At 38.2% G+C, this 13809-nt stretch overlaps 2 protein-coding genes across 4 annotated transcripts; one reads left to right on the top strand and one right to left on the bottom strand.

The window, feature by feature from the left end:
* Positions 1-350: 350 nt before the first annotated feature.
* On the bottom strand, positions 351-3526 carry LOC120718813 (heat shock 70 kDa protein 12A-like). 3 transcript variants are annotated; one of them, XM_040007520.1, is made up of 4 exons: positions 3227-3526; positions 2634-2858; positions 2386-2557; positions 351-1472 (listed from the first exon to the last, which is right to left on the bottom strand). In XM_040007520.1, the coding sequence occupies exons 1-4, from the start codon at positions 3506-3508 to the stop codon at positions 397-399; spliced, it is 1755 nt and encodes a 584-aa protein (XP_039863454.1). In that variant the 5' UTR covers positions 3509-3526; the 3' UTR covers positions 351-396. The 3 variants fall into 3 exon arrangements, with proteins under 3 accessions (XP_039863454.1, XP_039863456.1, XP_039863455.1); XM_040007522.1 differs by having other exon boundaries at positions 2634-2855; positions 3223-3341; XM_040007521.1 differs by having other exon boundaries at positions 2634-2871; positions 3227-3335.
* Positions 3527-3656: 130 nt separating this feature from the next.
* On the top strand, positions 3657-9969 carry LOC120718816 (golgin subfamily A member 6-like protein 4). The gene is made up of 14 exons (XM_040007529.1): positions 3657-3688; positions 3939-3974; positions 4233-4268; positions 4381-4428; positions 5944-5979; positions 6108-6155; positions 6497-6544; positions 6861-6908; positions 7605-7652; positions 7749-7926; positions 8020-8115; positions 8660-8737; positions 8886-9166; positions 9937-9969. Exons 1-13 carry the CDS (start codon positions 3672-3674, stop codon positions 9135-9137), a joined length of 969 nt encoding a protein of 322 aa, XP_039863463.1. The 5' UTR covers positions 3657-3671; the 3' UTR covers positions 9138-9166; positions 9937-9969.
* The last annotated feature ends 3840 nt before the right edge of the window (positions 9970-13809 follow it).

The following is a 13809-nucleotide window of genomic DNA, read 5'->3' as shown; positions in this document are numbered from 1 at the left end:
AAAGGCCATAACCACCCTTAACTCACACATGCACTGATGAAGACAATTTCATGCAGCCATATTTTTCCCATTTCCCTCTATAAATCACTAACATGCAACACCAAGCTCGATGAGCAAGGATGCAGAACTGTGCATCCCCCCCCCCCCCCCCCCCCCCCCCCACACACACACACACACTTGTTGGCTGTAAGAATGATCTGTACATTTTTAATCGTAATAATACAAAAATGCTTTAATAAACTTCAGTGTAACTGCACACAGGTTCTCATTATCATAAGAAGAAAGATGTTTTCACTACTTGTGTGATACAGAAAAGAAACTGCTAGAGTACCTATTATAGCTTAAGGACAGCAGTGACTCTAACATCAATATATTTATTTGTTTGTCCATAATGTTTCATGAATTCACTTCTGCCACGTTGTTTCTGAATGATCTCTTTGATTTAGCCATGAAGTCGAGCTCAGTTTTAACAGTTGAACCTGAATCTACGTCTATGGCTGTGACCGTCATTTCTGTGGCACCAAACTTGATTTGTAGTTTGATTTCACGATTCATGCCGCGTGCTGTGACAGGTGACTCAAGAATAATAGAACCAATGTTCTCTACTCCCCACTCATCCACATACATTAGATCTTGGATTTTTCTCTCTGTGCGATAAAATGCAAAGGTAATCGCTGTCTGATCTCTTTCTATTGGAGTGCAGCTGTACTCACTGGTTTTATCCCAGCCCACTTCCTCATTTTCCCTCACCAGTACACAGAAAATACCATCACACCACTCACCCTCTTTGTTTGTGTATTTCTTGTCTGCCCTATGATTGGATGCTTCAAACTTAAGAGACAAAGAAACCCCATAAGTAAAGGCACTTATTCGAGATGCCACCAATGCTGGGTTTCTTCCAAACAGCACAGCTCCCTTCATGATTGCTTCTTGAGGATGAGAAGGACACAGAACTTTACACTGACCACTAAACTGATTGGAAATATGCTGACGCAGAATCAGGCTTCTAGCGTAGCCTCCGACTAACAGAATGTACTCAACCCTGAAATCTTTCTTCAGGATTTCTCTGAGACTCTTGGTGATGCCATTCAGACTCTCAGCAAAGAAAGATCTTACTTTCTCTTTTGAGATTTTGATGGATCCTCGATTCCAGGAAACACCTCTCACTGATTCAAAAAACTTTTCCATTTTCTGCTTTTCTTTTGCTATTTCACCCAGGTTATATGGGCAGCTGATGTCCACATCATCATCATTCTCTTTTAAAACTGAGATATCATACATCATCTTCTGCAGCTCTCCTGGATCCTCTTTTTCATATTCATCCCACAAACTATCACTGAAGATTTCTCTGAGAAACTCTTTGAATTTTTTATCCACAGTTTGTCCCCCAAAATCATTTCCTGAGGCCTTGTGCAGCTCCTTCAGGGCTCCTCCCTCCAGGACTTCATGAACAGTGATGTCAATGGTTCCACCTGCAACACACAAGAAGTAATTAAAAATAAAAGTGACAAGTGATAGCATCTTTACAAATCATTCTCTCCTCCACCCCCCTAATGCTCGTGTTTTCTTAGTTTTACTTCCCTGTATTTGATTCTCTAAATTTTGGGAGTGTTGGAGCTATTTGTTCTTTTTTTTTTTTTTTTTTTGAAAGTTAGTTAAAGTTTGTTGTTAGTTTACTTATATTTTGGGGTTTATTTGTCGGTAAATATTTTGTTTTAAATGATTTGTTTGTTTGTTGTTATTTTGTTAAATTAGTCAGTAAGAGCTGTAGGGCCATTTTGTTTCTATAAATAAAGAGACTGGTATAGGACCAGCATGCATTGGGGTGGGCCTATGGTTTTTTACCAGAGCAGGAGAAGCAGCAGGAAGGATCTTGTTATTGCTTGCCAAGATGGATAAATAAACCAAAACTTTCAACTAAAAGGTTTGGACAATGGACTTCTTTTGCCTGCGTATGAAATATTACCTCGGTGCAGCAGTGGCTTGTGGACTTTAGGTTGTGGGACGTTTGATCTTTCAAAAGTAAAGGAATTGCCACTACAGGGAGCAATATCAATTTAGTTATCTGGTATCAACTAACTCTGGTCGATTTAATGTTTTAACTGTGAGACCTGCATGATTTTAGTTTCATCCTCTCAGGCTAACATAAATAAATATCCACAACACAACATTATGTGGGAGATGTGCTCTGCCTAAATTATCTTCATTGTATTAATAATACATTGATAAACTTAAATTATCTGAACTCCTGTAAACTTTGGCATAAAACATAATTGTATGAGTAGAATGTAAATGGAAAGAAAATAAATGGCTTCTTTCACTCCTCTTTCAAACCATGAAAAACATAAAAAGTAAGAAAAATTACACTATGAAAACATAGAGTACCTCCACAGTCCACCACAATGTATTGTGTTCCTGAAGCCTGTTCGAATGTGACTTCACTATTTTTTTCTCTTTCAAAACCATCAGCTGGCAGCTTCTTACACCAGACTGAGGCTGCTTCTGGTTCCAGTGCAATGACCAGTCTGTCTTCCTTCCCTGGGGTCACAATACCTGCCTAAAAATCAAAGGCAAATAAGTCATTTTTTGCTTTAAAATAGCTGCACAGTACATCTGTTTATTGTCTTTGTTACCTGTGTCGCAGCTTCTCTCATGAACTGTTTTGCTGAAGGATCCCAGATGGCCGGTACAGTCACCACCCAGGTGAAGTCAGAGGCTATAAACTGCTTCCCACCAGCATTTTCTGAGATGAATTTCAGAGCGTCCTCCTTCAGGTGTCTCAGAGCTTCAGTGAACACCTTCAGTGCCTTCATTGACCGTCCATTTGCAGCTTCAATTGTCACATCACTGTTAAGCTTCTATGATGGCAGACTGGATATGAATAACATGACAAAGGACTTCTGTCGTGTTGTTAGCTGTTAATTGCTTGATTTAGACTCTCATGTCAGAAGTTACAAACCTATTACTTCATTTACAGCTTCAGTTGTATATAACGATATCTGTCTATCTATATATCCTTTATTTATACTGTTAAAAGGCTTTTTCAAAAATGATCTGGCCAAAAGATAATACTTATGTTTAACATTAATGCACTTAGTAAGGTAGATCAGTAAAATGCTAGAGCTATATTTATTTATTTATTAGTACATTTAAAACATTCAACACAAAGCACAAAGTGTTAACCCATAATATAAGAATATTGATATCATCAGATTTTTACACTTACTTTGCCATAGAGGGACATCTTGAAGCATTCAAAGAAGAATTTCTTTCTGGCTTCATCACCTCGTGTTTTAAAATAAGCTGACTGGGCTTCATAACCAAAGCTGAGAAATTTTTCATGTTCATCAAAAAGGATGCAGGTCGGAGTCTTTGGGGTCCTCAGTGAAACCTGTTGACCCCAGTATTTTAAACGAGGTTCAATTTCTGCTTCTCTTTTTGTCAGACTGAAAGCATATCCACTGTACGCAGTGCCAAAGTCTATCGCTATGATGTATGAGTTATCCATTGTGGAAACTGTGCTGAAGAGCAGCAGTTACAGAGTATTTATGGACAAACCAGGGGGCGGACCTCACTGAACTCCACCCCCTGGTCTGTGGAGTTCAGTGTAACAGTCGTACTTGTGTCAGACTGGAAAAAGACTTTCACTAAACACAACAGGAGACACCACGATGAGTACTCAAGGCAGGTAAGTACATTATATCAACCTTTATCATCTGCATAAACTGGCAGATTAAAATTTTTACACTAATTAGAACCATTTAAACATGAAAATGACTGAATGAAATTTAGAGTTTTGTTTATCAGTTTTTGTTAGTTTGAAATGATTTGACAGAATATGTAGTGTACAGCTACGGTTTAGCATTTTTCCTCTCTGGACATTTATCATCTGCCTACATATCTGTGATATCAGTGTTTCCTCTTTACTTTCAAAATAGAGATTATAATAAAGCAGCTGCTCCACAGGAGCTGAGGTAAGGATTTATTCTTTTTTTTTTTTTAAATCATTTGATGTTTCTGATCAGAAATGTTTTAAATTGCTTCATTTACCTGGTTTAGTTTCGACAGCTGAACACAGGATAGACTGCATGAATTATACTCTGTTTTGCTATATGATCTTCATATCATAAGCTTCTACATTTTAAAAAAGCTCGATAAACATTGCTCTGAAACTAATACTACTAAATTTTTGTGTGTACTGTGAATAACCTCTCTATGATGTTTTTGAACAGTTTGGCTGAGATGGAAAAAAAACTTCAGGAGGCAAAGTAAACATTTTTTCTCATCTTTCATAAAAGCCTGAAGTTTCTCATTTCTTCTTCTTTTTTTAAATCTGTTCACTGAGACTTTTGTTTTACATGCTGTATATTTGTCTCACAGTATGGTGGTGAACGATCAAAAGGAGGAACTGAATTCAGTCAAAGAGAGGTACTGTTGGCATAATTTGGGGAAACATCAAAGTCTGCTGTCTAAACTCACATAATTACATTTACACTGTTAATGTATTATTTTAAACAGTCAAATGTTGCAGTCTTTTGCAGAATGGTATGATTGATTTTATGCTTAATTAAACTAAAAACATGAGTTTTTGTGAGCATGTGAGCATCTCTATAACCTCAATAAGGGACGTTTTAGCAGTTTGTTGGTCATGAAATTTAGGTTTTTTCTAACCCACACCCACCCCCTTCATAGACCTGAGCATAGGGCAGCCTGGCACTGAGCCGCCTCCTGGTCCAGGCTCTTAGTGGAAGCTGTCTGTAGCTCAGTGGACTGGAACAGGTAAAATTTGGACAAGGCCTTCGGCAGGATTGCTGGATTGAGCCAGATGAACATCCTTTTTCCATCCAGAAACTACCTGCAGCATTTCCTGTGGACCAACAGAGCATGGTGTTCACTAATCCTCCAGGGAGAAGGAAGAAGGAGAAGGAAGCCGAAGGGTGCCAAGGAACAAGTCCAGGTCTCGGGGGAACCAGGGGCCCTGGCATGCAAATATTAAGTTGCTGGGTACCCTTCAGGTGCGTTGAGATTAAAGTGGAGTCGGCCTCGTGTCCAGCAGAAACTGCCCTAATCCCTTGATCACCACCATGCCATGTAGGATCACTTCCTCCATCTGGGACTGAAGGAACTGCAGGATGTGAGAGCGCAAAACAAGGCACCAGCAAATATTATCACTGCAGCTTCTGAGCTTTTCTTTTTTCTTTTTTTTTTTTTCGGACTGGGGGCAACAGAATCCTGGGAGGCTGCCAAGACAGGCTCCCACACCACAAAGGTAAACGGATACACACCACCACGACATATGGTACCAAACAAAGAACAAGGTGCAATCAAGTGGTGAACAATTGCTGGGGTTTTTTTTGCACAGCTGTTTTATATGTACGCTTTTGGGCGTGGCTGGGCTAGCCAGAGTGTCTTAAAGAAATATCCAGGAGCCATAACCAAGGGGTGGGGGATCACTAAATATGGACAGATAATGTCAATATGCTGGAGAACACGACGGTCTTCCTAGGAGTGGGCATTGAAGCAAATTCATCACAAGGTTGTGAAACAAACCCAGGAACTCTACAGGCCTCAGTGAGCAAGTTAAATGTTAACATTTACGGCATCACAATTAGAAAAAAGACTGAAGAAGCACGGCTGCTTGGAAGGGTTGCAAGAAAAATCCTCTTCTCTCTAAAAGAACATAGCTAAATGGCTTAGGTTTGCAAAGCTGCAGGTGAACAAAGCACAAGACTTCTGGCTGATAAAGTCACACAGGAAACGACCACTGCAGGCTACTGCTGCTGATGGAGGTTCTACAAACTGCAGAATCAGGTGGTGGACTCAGTTTTTCAGACTGAAGCGGTTCTTATACACATAACTGTAGACACACATTCATTTCTAATCATGGAGCTGACTGAATGTATTGCATATTGTAAATAACCTCTCTATTATGATTTTAAACAGTTTGGCTGAGATGGAGAAAAAAAATTGTGAGGCAAAGTAAATATTTTTTCTCATCTTTCATAAATGCCTGAAGTTTCTCATTTCTTCTTCTTATTTCATAATTTTTAATCCGTTCACTGATAGTATGATACTTTTGTTTTACATGCTGTATATTTGTCTCACAGTATGGTGATAAAACGTCAAGAGGAGCAACTGAAATCAGTCAAAGAGAGGTACTGTTGGCATAATCTGGTGAAACATTGCATAACATAATTACATTTACATTGTTAAAGTGTTGTTTTAAACAGTGAAATTTTGCAGTCTTTTGCAGATGATTGATCACTAACTTCACAATATAGTTTAATAACAGTGGTCTACAAAAACAAACAAAACCAATTTACTTTGTAAACAAATTTAAACAAATGTAGAATTTAAACTGTTATTGTTGGTTTCTATATGTTGGGTATTATGTTTAAAAATTATCGATCTGATATTGTTCACATAATCTGTGTTTAATGATGAATTTGTGATCTGATGTGTTTTAACAGATTAATCTGTTTATGTTTTTAAATAGTTTGTGTGAGATGGAAGCATTTTACAATGTGAGACTCAAAGAAGCAGGGTAATTACATTTATGCTATTTTTATTGTCACCCATGAAACAGTATTTATATTCACTGTTGTTCAACATACACGTACATGATTATTTAGACCATTCTGTTCCTAATATTAATTCATTTTAGACTTCATTTTTCTATCCATAAACTTTGTTGAATGAATTGTTGAATTTCTTCCAAAAAGGCACAATACTTTTTTACACACTACTATTTTACTAAAGATCTGGTTTAAAAAAAATAAAAATTAAATTAAATTAAAAAAGGGATAGAAATTGAAATTGAACCTGTACAGGAATAACTTTTTTTTTCATTGTTCTAACAGTTTGGTTGAGATGAAAGAGTTTTACGAAGACAAACTCCAACAAGAAAGGTAAACACATTTCAATACAAAAAAGACATAAAAATGTTTCAAATCCACATCCAGGCTGTGGTGACAGCCAACGTTTATGATTTTATTTATTATTTTAATAATAGAAGCATGTGTTTCCTCAATAACAGTGACCTTCACAATATTTGGGACAGAGATACATTTTTTACTACCCTGTTCTCGAGTTTTAAAAAAATATATAATTAAACAACTGACATGCATTAAAAGTGCAGATTGCAGACATTTTAGGTGTTGGTTGTTTACATTTTGCAGAAATTACAGAAATATTTATACCTTAATGTTAGAGCATGACAATGTGTCAGACACATCAATGAAATATTTATATCAAAGTATTCATGTTCATAACTTGTTATTAAAATCTCACATGTATGACTGCTTGCTGTCTTTAATTTCTCCAGTTTTCATCTTTAAGGAACTCCTCTGTTGGTGTGGCTGTATGCTTGTGAACACTGATATTCCAAACAGTTAGTTTGGTGGATTTATTCAAATTTTTAGATTCGAAATAGCTTATTTGGCAACTAAAGACTCCAAAGGTCATGAGAAATTATTAATTCAAAATTTTTCAGATGATAAAGAAAATCAGAACTACCAGGGAAACCAAAAATACCTAATCTATAGTCATGTGAACTGTGGAGCACAGAAACAAATCACTTATTTGTACCAAACAATATTCCACAGATCTGCACATAAAGAAACTGAAGAAGAATTTAAATCATTCAAAGACAGGTACTGTACAGAAACATCGATTTAACAGTGCTCTGTATGTTGCTCCAGACACTGCCATCTGTTCATTTTTTCAACATTATCTATTACTATTACCAGAGTGGCAGGAGAGATTGAGCTTGCGCTAAAGACGGGGAAATCTGAAAACATGAACAACCCAGTGAATGAAACCAGACTGAAAGAGATGTATGAAGAGCTGAGGATGGACTGGGCTAAAATCAAGCCTGATCTGCAGACAACTCAGAGCGACCCAGAGGAAATCAAAGCTTCGATTCAGGTGCATTTTACAGTCTGAAGAGGTGAGATTAGAGTGTGGTATGAACTGTATTCTTATAAAAATATATATTTTTATTCACTCTGACGATTATAGTACAGATTTCGATGTGGAGCAGGGGAAACAAAGCAGAAGAAGGAACTGATACAGAGAGCATTTACCCTAAATGAGGACAGTCAAGCGTCTCAGAAGGTACTGATGTGTTTTGTATGTGTTAAACATGATCACTGAAGCTTCAATTCAATCCAATTCAATTTTATTTATATAGTATTTATAGGCAACACGGTGGCACGGTGGTTAGCACTGTTGCCGCACAGCAAGAAGGTCCTGAGTTCAATTCCACCATCAGGCCGGGGTCTTTCTGTGTGGAGTTTGCATGTTCTCCCCGTGTTTGTGTGGGTTTCCTCTGGGTACTCCGGCTTCCTCCCACCGTCCAAAGACATGCAGCTTGTGGGGATAGGTTGATTGGATAATCCAAATTGTCACTAGGTGTGAATGTGCGAGTGAATGTGAGTGGTTGTCTGTCCCTGTGTGTTGGCCCTGCGACAGACTGGCGACCTGTCCAGGGTGTACCCTGCCTCTCGCCCTATGACAGCTGGGATAGGCTCCAGCGCCCCCCGCGACCCTGAAAAGGATAAGCGGAAGCGAATGGATGGATAGTGCCAAACCACAACAAAAGTCACCTCAAGGATCTTCTGTGATAAAGATCAATGACAGGTTTCATTATTTGTTTCAGGTTCATGAATACACAAAGTTAACCCTTCACAACCTTCAGCTTGCTGTTTACTATGGTTTCAAAGACACTGCTGGTCAGGTTTGTTGGAATTACAGACACAACATTACAGACATTGTAAATACATAACACTGCACGTTTGTGGGACAGGCAACCAATTGCAAGATGTTTTTTTTTTATTTTTATGTTGTTTGTAGTCATGTAAACTTAAATAATTTCTCAATGGCAGGGGTTACACGGACAGGAAGGTCAAACTCATGATGATAGCAAGAATAAGCTCTTCTTGAAGTGCTTCTGGCTGAGCGGCTTATTGGTGCTGAACGAACCCCCTCTTCAGCCTGACTGGAAAAATCATCATCCAGGGCAAGATGCTTGGAACATTTTCCCACAAGAGGTCACAGCTGATTCTGCCATTGCACTCTGCCAGGACAACTCTGCAAATGTCCTTAATGTCATTGGACATACCGGGACCCAGACTTGAACCAGACTGAAGATCTCTAGAAAGTACAAGTAAGAGAACTACAATTTAGTTTGTGAAATAAAATGAGCCACTTGTTTTTAATATATCCTTGAGAGATCAAAATGACGAACGCTGCACTACTTTTGCGTTTTTAATGAAAACATAGACTGTTATCCAAAAGGCATCTTCAGTTTTAGAGTAATTGATAGAGAATTCCAGATGATTTAAAAAAACAAACAAAAAAAAACATATTGGAGGTGGTCCTGAGGATCGCTGGCCTACTTTTGATGATACAAGTCATCAGATCAACCAAGGTGTGTATAAATTCACTGGGGCCAAGATGTAAAACATTACTAAGACATCACCCCACCCTAGTGAGTTCTTGAGGTTACATAAGGCAAGGGGTGAGTGGAGGTTGAAACACCCTGGTAGGGATCTCAAGACTGCACTGTCGGTGAATGATAGGTGGTGTTAAAGGTCACCACCTGAGTTCATTCCCAAACAGAGTAAATGTCTATAGAATATCACCACTTTACACTTTAAAATCAGTTTGGCATATTACATTCTGCAGCATCCATGTTCAATTCATACTGTAATATTTTTATGTTACAGTATGAAGTATTTTTACAGTATTTCTATGTCTCTAGCAACTCTGTTACTGTTAGTTACTTAGTTATGCTGCAATAGATGTAGGCTGCAGGGGGATTCCCATGATGCATTGAGTATTTTATTTTTCATTCAACTTTCTCACTCACTATGTTTTAATAGACCTCTCTGCATTGAATTGTACTTGTTATTAATCTCTGTCTCTCTTCCACAGCATGTCTTCTATCACGTCTTCCTTCTCTCATCCCAACCAGTCGCAGATGGCCACCCCTCTCTGAGCCTGATTCTGCCAGAGGTTTCTTCCTGTTAAAGGAGAGGTTTTTTTCCCCTTTCCACTGTCACCAAAGTCATTGCTCATATGGGGTCATATGATTGTTGGATTTTTCTCTGTATGTATTATTGCAAGGTCTACCTTACAATATAAAGCACCTTTGAGCAACTGTTGTTGTGATTTAGTGCTGTATAAATAAAAGTGAATTGAACATAAACACGTGTCTCCTCTGCCTTCCACACACCACCCCATGAGCTCCCTGCACCACCTCTCCACTACAGCAGGCCAGAGACCACACCCCTGCCACAATTTCAAAAAATGTTTTCCCTCAAAAGGAATCCTGGCTATTAACACATATTTGCGCTAAAATACACACTGTACTTTCAAAGATATATATGTGGTATTAAAATACGCCAAATGTTTTCCTTTTAAGCACATTTTACGGTATATAAAAACCTATTTACCAGAAGGCCGCTAGCGCAAGACTCTTCACTAGTACCACTCACCTCTGCCCTTTAATTGTTTCCCATTCAGTAAAACCTTTCTCCTGTGTTTAAAGTTCGTTTTGCTGCCCTCGGGCTTCCCTGAGTTCCTGCGAATAATTTCTGTTAGACCCAGTCTTGTTTAAGTTCCTTTTCCTTTCATTATATTGTACATAGTTCGAGCAATTGGTTCTGCTCTTGAGTCCACTGCATCCTCGTTTGTGACAACTTCTTAACATTTGTGTTTTACCAGTGAAGATAAAAAGCATAAATGATTATTCTACAGTTCTTTTTTTTTTTAAAGATCATACAGGTATGCTTCATATCGACAGTTTACCTGGTTTATGTATGGCTGGCTAGGGAGAAGAGTACCTAGAGTCATCCCATCATGTGCAGTGAACAAAATAAGGACAGCCTAACCAGAACCAAGTGGCATATATACAGGATTTCAACATGCAGCTACTGATCATGTAGAGATAGATAAGGTGTGGAGAGATGTAGTTTATTGTCTTGTTCTACCACCCACATTATGTTATTAATAGCTTGACAAGATTTAATAACATTCCAAATGTTTTATGATAACAACATAGTATACTTATTCATATGAACACTGGCAATGCTACAGTAAAAATGCTGGTGAAGTGCACAGCATAACTGAAATCACTGTAGCACAATTTTACAATCTCATCAAATTAGCAGAACCTAACACCCTCATATCAAAATTTGACCTTTTGTAGCCATCGACCACCTGCCTGGTATAGTTTGTTTATACATGTTATGTCACTGTTGTGTGTAAAACAAAGTAAATATTAGTGGCATTTGAACTTAAGTTGAGTATACATCTTTTTATTTGTAATGATGCAGCTACTTGAAACGTGAAAACTGTTGTGTTTGAAAAATAATTTGTGATCTGGGTAGTCTTTCTTGTGGAGCTATAACATGTGTCAGGTTCACTCTCATGTCCATGTCTCAGGTTGAATCCAACACAGCAGAGATAACATCTGCCATCATAGCTGCCATGTAGTGATAGTCTTTTCCAACAGTCACTGGTCTGGCTCTGAATATCTTGTGGACTTTGCTCCATGAAAGTTTGAATTTGGGTTCGCCAACACTTTCCCCATTTTGATAAACAACCTGTTCAAAAACATAAATATGAAAATAAATATGTGATACAAAATTCCCAGGGGTGACCGATAAGGCAAAATATAATATCACACTTTTAATATCACGATTTTGTTTTCATCCACATTTTAGTTGAGTTTGTACTTTTGCCATACACAGAAGATTACTGATATCAATGTCTTCTGTCTTATTTATTTTATCTTTTTTATTAATATTAACACTGGCATTGTTTCAGTAAAAATGACAGAGAAGAGCAGAGCACAAAAAATTCACTGTAGCACAATTCAGACATCTTCACAGATTAGCAGATTGTGATAACGTCATATCTCAATTTGATTATTTTATTGTCATAGTGCCCACCCCAAGCATAACATGTTTTACAACCTTAAGAAAATTATCATTGTTTATGTTGGGTCTGCGCTTCCACAGGTCCCGATGGTTTAGAAACTTATTAACTTATTAACTGTTAACGAAACCAGGAAGTAAGACAATCAGCGATCAATCGATTTTACTTGCGCAAGGGAAGCCTCGGTCAGAGTCTCAGAAAAGCACTCTGAATCCAACTGCAAATGACCTCAACTTGGGCCTCTGCTTCCAGCCTTTTATTAAAAATAGTTGCAGTACACACAAGCACCACCCATTGTAAAACACTCTATGGTTCTAAAAGATAAGGCACTATATGTGTGTATGCATGTGCAAGAATGTGTGTGTGTATACATGTGAGTGTGTGTGTTTGTGTTTGGGGGTGCGTTTGTGTGACCTCCTGCTTAGCAAAAGGGTCATAAAAGCAGGAAGCTTACTAAACAAGAAAACAGAACCCTCACATAGGATGTGTCCCATAATAAAACACTACAGCCACTGTTCAAAGGAATATCTTTGATCATACAGTTTGAACTAAGACTTACAAATTTAAGTAACACAATGACAACATTTCACAATTTAACTCCAACAGTTTACATACCTGTTCCCTGTTTACATTGTTGTTATGATCCAGGGCAGCAAGCATGGAGCATGGTCAAATGCCTCTCTTAGGGAGGCATTTGACGTATATTGAGTGATATACCTGAAACAAATTTGAAATCAATAATATCAGTTATATCTGGCCAATATAAGATTAGCGACTATGTAAGTGAAATAAAGTAAATGTTTGTTATACCTCTAGTGTTGTTGTGCAAATGCACTTTGTCAGGTGATCCAGGTCTTTCAAAAGCCACTTGTCTGTCACAATCTTCACGAAGGCTTCAGATCCTGGCTTTATCCAGAGCTTTCATCTCTGGACTGTTTCATCACGAGGGTTATGGGCACATTGGTGATAATGTCTGTTCCCTGGCCAGTTAAGTAGGCTGAGACTACCAGCTGTAACTACAACTGTTAACACACGTGAGATCTAGAGTCAACTGTGATCCTTCATTTTGAGGCTCTTTGATTTCTTCTTGTACAATCGGGGAGCCACACTTTATACAACGCTTAAGTAATTGTTTTAACTGTTGCTAATAAACTAAAAAAAAGTCTTGTGTTTGTATGTGCAGTATTTGAAGTCTGAGATTCGAGAGTGCTTTGAGACAAATCAGAAGAACTTACAATGAATTCAGGGTCATACTGTCTGCACACTGACTTTGGTTCACTAGCTTAATCATATGACAGGAACAAATACATGGAGTTACCATCATCCACGACTACTTCTTTGTCTAGTTTGGTCTCCTGTCTACTTGTAAAGGTGTGGTCCGCTGAGACTGGAAAGTGCACTTTGATTGCCATTATAAAAAGTCAAAGGCGGGATGTCCCCATAGTAGGTAGACTTGAAGCTGGTATAATATTGTTTTTACAGCTTAGGGTGGAAATTTTATCCAGTGTCATTCTGTTATTTAGCAAACAAAACATGTCATGTGGTCCTTGCCTGCTTTTATTTGAGTTCATTAATTCTGTTCATTGGCCGAACAATAGAGTTGTTTGCAAGATGGAGTGTTCCCAGCCGCTCTCACATGTCATTCTGCTGTTTTCTGTTTTCTGAAGCACAAAATGCAACCACATGAGGAGCAAATTCAACACAGAATTGAGATCAAATATCTCGTTTTTCTCAGGATTTAAAAGTTCAATAATCTGAGATAAGGAGACACTGGAGCATCATGAAAGGAGAGGCAAAACGAAACCATCACACCAGACAGTCAGCATGACTGGTGAGCGCCACATAGTCATCTAAATAAATGCTGCA

This window comes from Simochromis diagramma, unplaced genomic scaffold (genome assembly GCF_900408965.1).
Source record: "Simochromis diagramma unplaced genomic scaffold, fSimDia1.1 OVJJ01000664.1, whole genome shotgun sequence".
Classification (NCBI taxonomy): Eukaryota; Metazoa; Chordata; class Actinopteri; order Cichliformes; family Cichlidae; genus Simochromis; species Simochromis diagramma.
Note: the sequence above shows the minus strand (reverse complement) of the source record. Positions and strands in the feature narration are given on the sequence as shown.

Bases quoted from the DNA above. Each gene is read 5' to 3' on its own strand.
- LOC120718816 (XM_040007529.1), top strand. The intron at 5,980-6,107 runs GTAAATATTTTT...TTTGTCTCACAG, and splicing joins AAAAAAAATTGTGAGGCAAA to TATGGTGATAAAACGTCAAG. The intron at 6,909-7,604 runs GTAAACACATTT...AATATTCCACAG, and splicing joins GACAAACTCCAACAAGAAAG to ATCTGCACATAAAGAAACTG.
- LOC120718813 (XM_040007520.1), bottom strand. From the start codon at position 3,508: ATGGATAACTCATACATCATAGCGATAGACTTTGGCACTGCGTACAGT. The intron at 2,859-3,226 runs GTAAGTGTAAAA...CTGCCATCATAG, and splicing joins AGATGTCCCTCTATGGCAAA to AAGCTTAACAGTGATGTGAC. The intron at 2,558-2,633 runs GTAACAAAGACA...TTTGATTTTTAG, and splicing joins TGAGAGAAGCTGCGACACAG to GCAGGTATTGTGACCCCAGG.